General features: G+C 48.5%; 1 protein-coding gene across 1 annotated transcript in view; it reads right to left on the reverse strand.

Moving 5' to 3' along the window:
* ccdc142 (coiled-coil domain containing 142) overlaps positions 1 to 2,684 on the reverse strand; it is a 21,252-nt gene that overhangs the window by 2,498 nt on the left and 16,070 nt on the right. Inside the window, exons 8-11 of the mRNA XM_015402210.1 lie at positions 2,051 to 2,221; positions 1,706 to 1,872; positions 855 to 1,007; positions 503 to 617 (exon numbers count right to left, since the gene is read on the reverse strand). Coding sequence (XP_015257696.1) covers positions 503 to 617; positions 855 to 1,007; positions 1,706 to 1,872; positions 2,051 to 2,221 — 606 coding nt within the window. The remainder of the gene's footprint in view (positions 1 to 502; positions 618 to 854; positions 1,008 to 1,705; positions 1,873 to 2,050; positions 2,222 to 2,684) is intronic.

The following is a 2,684-nucleotide window of genomic DNA, read 5'->3' on the forward strand; positions in this document are numbered from 1 at the left end:
AACTCCACCTCAACTACACCTCAGCTACACCTCAACTACACCACAACTCCACCTCAACTCCACCTAAACTACACCTCAACTACACCTCGGCTACACCTCAGCTACACCACAACTCCACCTCAACTACACCTCAGCTACACCTCAACTACACCACAACTCCACCTCAACTCCACCTCAACTCCACCTCAACTACACCACAACTCCACCTCAACTACACCTCAGCTACACCTCAGCTACACCACAACTCCACCTAAACTACACGTCAGCTACACCACAACTCGACCTCAACTACACCTCAACTCCACCTCAACTCCACCCCAGCTCCACCTAAGCTCCACCACATCTCCCAGGAAACTGTCGTCAGTCCTCCTTCTTCCAGGATTTTTTAGGTTTGTTAATCAAATCAAACTTTAGAAGGGAGCAACAACTGGATGCTGAGAGGAGGAGGAGGAGGAGGAACCTGGAATGAAACTGGAACCGCCCTGCTGGGTCCGGTCTGTACCTGTCCTTTGGCCTGGTCTCCAGTGGACTGCAGGAGGCATGGTGCGTTCAAAGATCTCCCCTGACATCCGCTTGCAATCAGTAGAGAAGTTCTCCAGCACCAGAGAGGAGAAGTCCTGGTGGAAAAACATTAGTCAACAAGCTGTGGAACATGTGTAGATGTCAAGAAGTGGCTGTAGAAGGAAGCCCCGCTTTGAAGCAGTTTTATGGAGGAACCAGGACTCCAGTTCAATGAGATTTACTGTGCTTCAGATGGACAAACTGTCTCAGATAAAAGATGTGAGAATAATCCATCTACACAAAGAAGAGCATCATTTGAAGAAGGAATGAGAAAAGCCGCTCCTCATCATCACCTTTAGCTCATTTGCAGCCCCATCCAGAGCGTCCAGCTGGTTCCTCAGGAGGCGCTGATGATGGCTCCTGGCAGTGGGATGATGCTCCGAGTCGAGGCTCCTCAGAAAGGACTTTGTGAGATCCATCATCTGCTCCACAGAATCCATTAACATCTACAGCATGAGGAACCACAGCAGTCAGCCACACAGATAGAAATAAAACTCCTCTACAGGGAAAAACTACAGAAATACCACAGAAGTCCTCGCATAGATAGGACTCTACTTACAGGTTTCCATGGAAACCACAGTACCATCATTTTCACGCTTTTGCAGCAGATGGTCAACATGAAACCTTTTCTAAGGGGCAACCAGAACTATGTTTTCTGGGCAGAACCCCTTCAGAGCTGTCAAAGGTGGACCCCCTTGTTCCACCAGGATCCTGCCTGAAGCACCGGCCTCCCGGCGCTGAGTTAGATAGTTTCTACCATCCTTTATACATCTGGAGATTGGCAAAATGTAAGCGAACACTAAAGCAATGAGAGCAGGGGAGGGGTTTGACCAGGAGACTCAGCCAATAGGTTTAGGAATGGGAAACAGCTGGTTTCCCACCACCCGCTGAGCAGCCATGGCTGCTTCCTCCATCTGCTTCCATTGTTAATGTTTACTTTGATTTGTTAATAAAGCTTTAATGGCTGAAAGGAGACCTGTTGATCATGGGAAAGATGGCTTCCATAACCAGAACATATCGGGGTAGCTGCTAGCCTTGCATCAGGATAGGCCCTGTTTCCATCCTAAAATAAGTCTAAGAATTCTCTGAATGTTGTTGCTCTTTAGCTAATTTTCTGGCTCTCCATGAAGCAGAAAAGACGCACCGGCAGATCTCCCTGTGAGACCAGCAGGAACCGTTCTGGACTCCAGGAGGAGAGAAACTGCTGAGCTTTAGACTCCACCCACACCGTGCAGATTTGGAGCGAGGCTAACAGTGCAGCTGCGGTGTGTCTCTGCAGAACACAGCTGGGCAGAAGGAGGCCAGAAGCTTCTGGAAGGAGAAGAAGAAGCTGTTAAAAACCCCATGGTCCAGACTGGCACAACCATTTCTAACATGATGAGCTAAATGTTCTGTTTTCACTGAAGGTTCAGACTAACAATGAATCAGCTGATGATGAATTTAAAACCTCCAACTGGAAACAGCAGAACATTAGGACAGCTGTTCTTACCGGGCGCCGAGCAGATGGACAGAAAGCAGCCTAGAGACGCCAGCAGAGGGGGGAGCAGTTGGAGGAAGTGTCTCATGGTCTGGGATGTCGTCCTTCCCTCTGCTGCACAGCTGCTGCTCTCAGTTCTGAGACATTTATCCTTCAGGGCTGAACCTAAACCTCTGCACACAACTAAAAACATACGGAACGGAACGTTAGCATGAAATGAACCACATGTGATGCCGATGTGTCGGTCTGCAATTCTGTTCAGTTTATTTATATATCGCCACTTCACAACACGTCATCTCAAGGCACTTTACAGTTCACCACAGTAATATCAGTTCACCACAGCAACGCGCCGCCTCCAGCCTCCCTCTGAATTGCTGCTGGAAGGGAAGCAGAAGAAAAACTCCTTCTGCTCCACTAATCTTTGATCAGTTTACTGCCTTCACAGTAACTCGCATTCACAGTCCTAATGTTTCACTCGCGTTCACAGTCGGAATGTTTCACTCGCGTTCACAGTCCTAATGTTTCACTCGCGTTCACAGTCGGAATGTTTCACTATCGTCCACAGTCGGAATGTTTCACTCGCGTTCACAGTCCTAATGTTTCACTCGCGTTCACAGTCGGAATGTTTCACTATCGTCCACAGTCG

Source organism: Cyprinodon variegatus, unplaced genomic scaffold (genome assembly GCF_000732505.1).
Source record: "Cyprinodon variegatus isolate N-32 unplaced genomic scaffold, C_variegatus-1.0 Scaffold1320, whole genome shotgun sequence".
Classification (NCBI taxonomy): domain Eukaryota; kingdom Metazoa; phylum Chordata; class Actinopteri; order Cyprinodontiformes; family Cyprinodontidae; genus Cyprinodon; species Cyprinodon variegatus.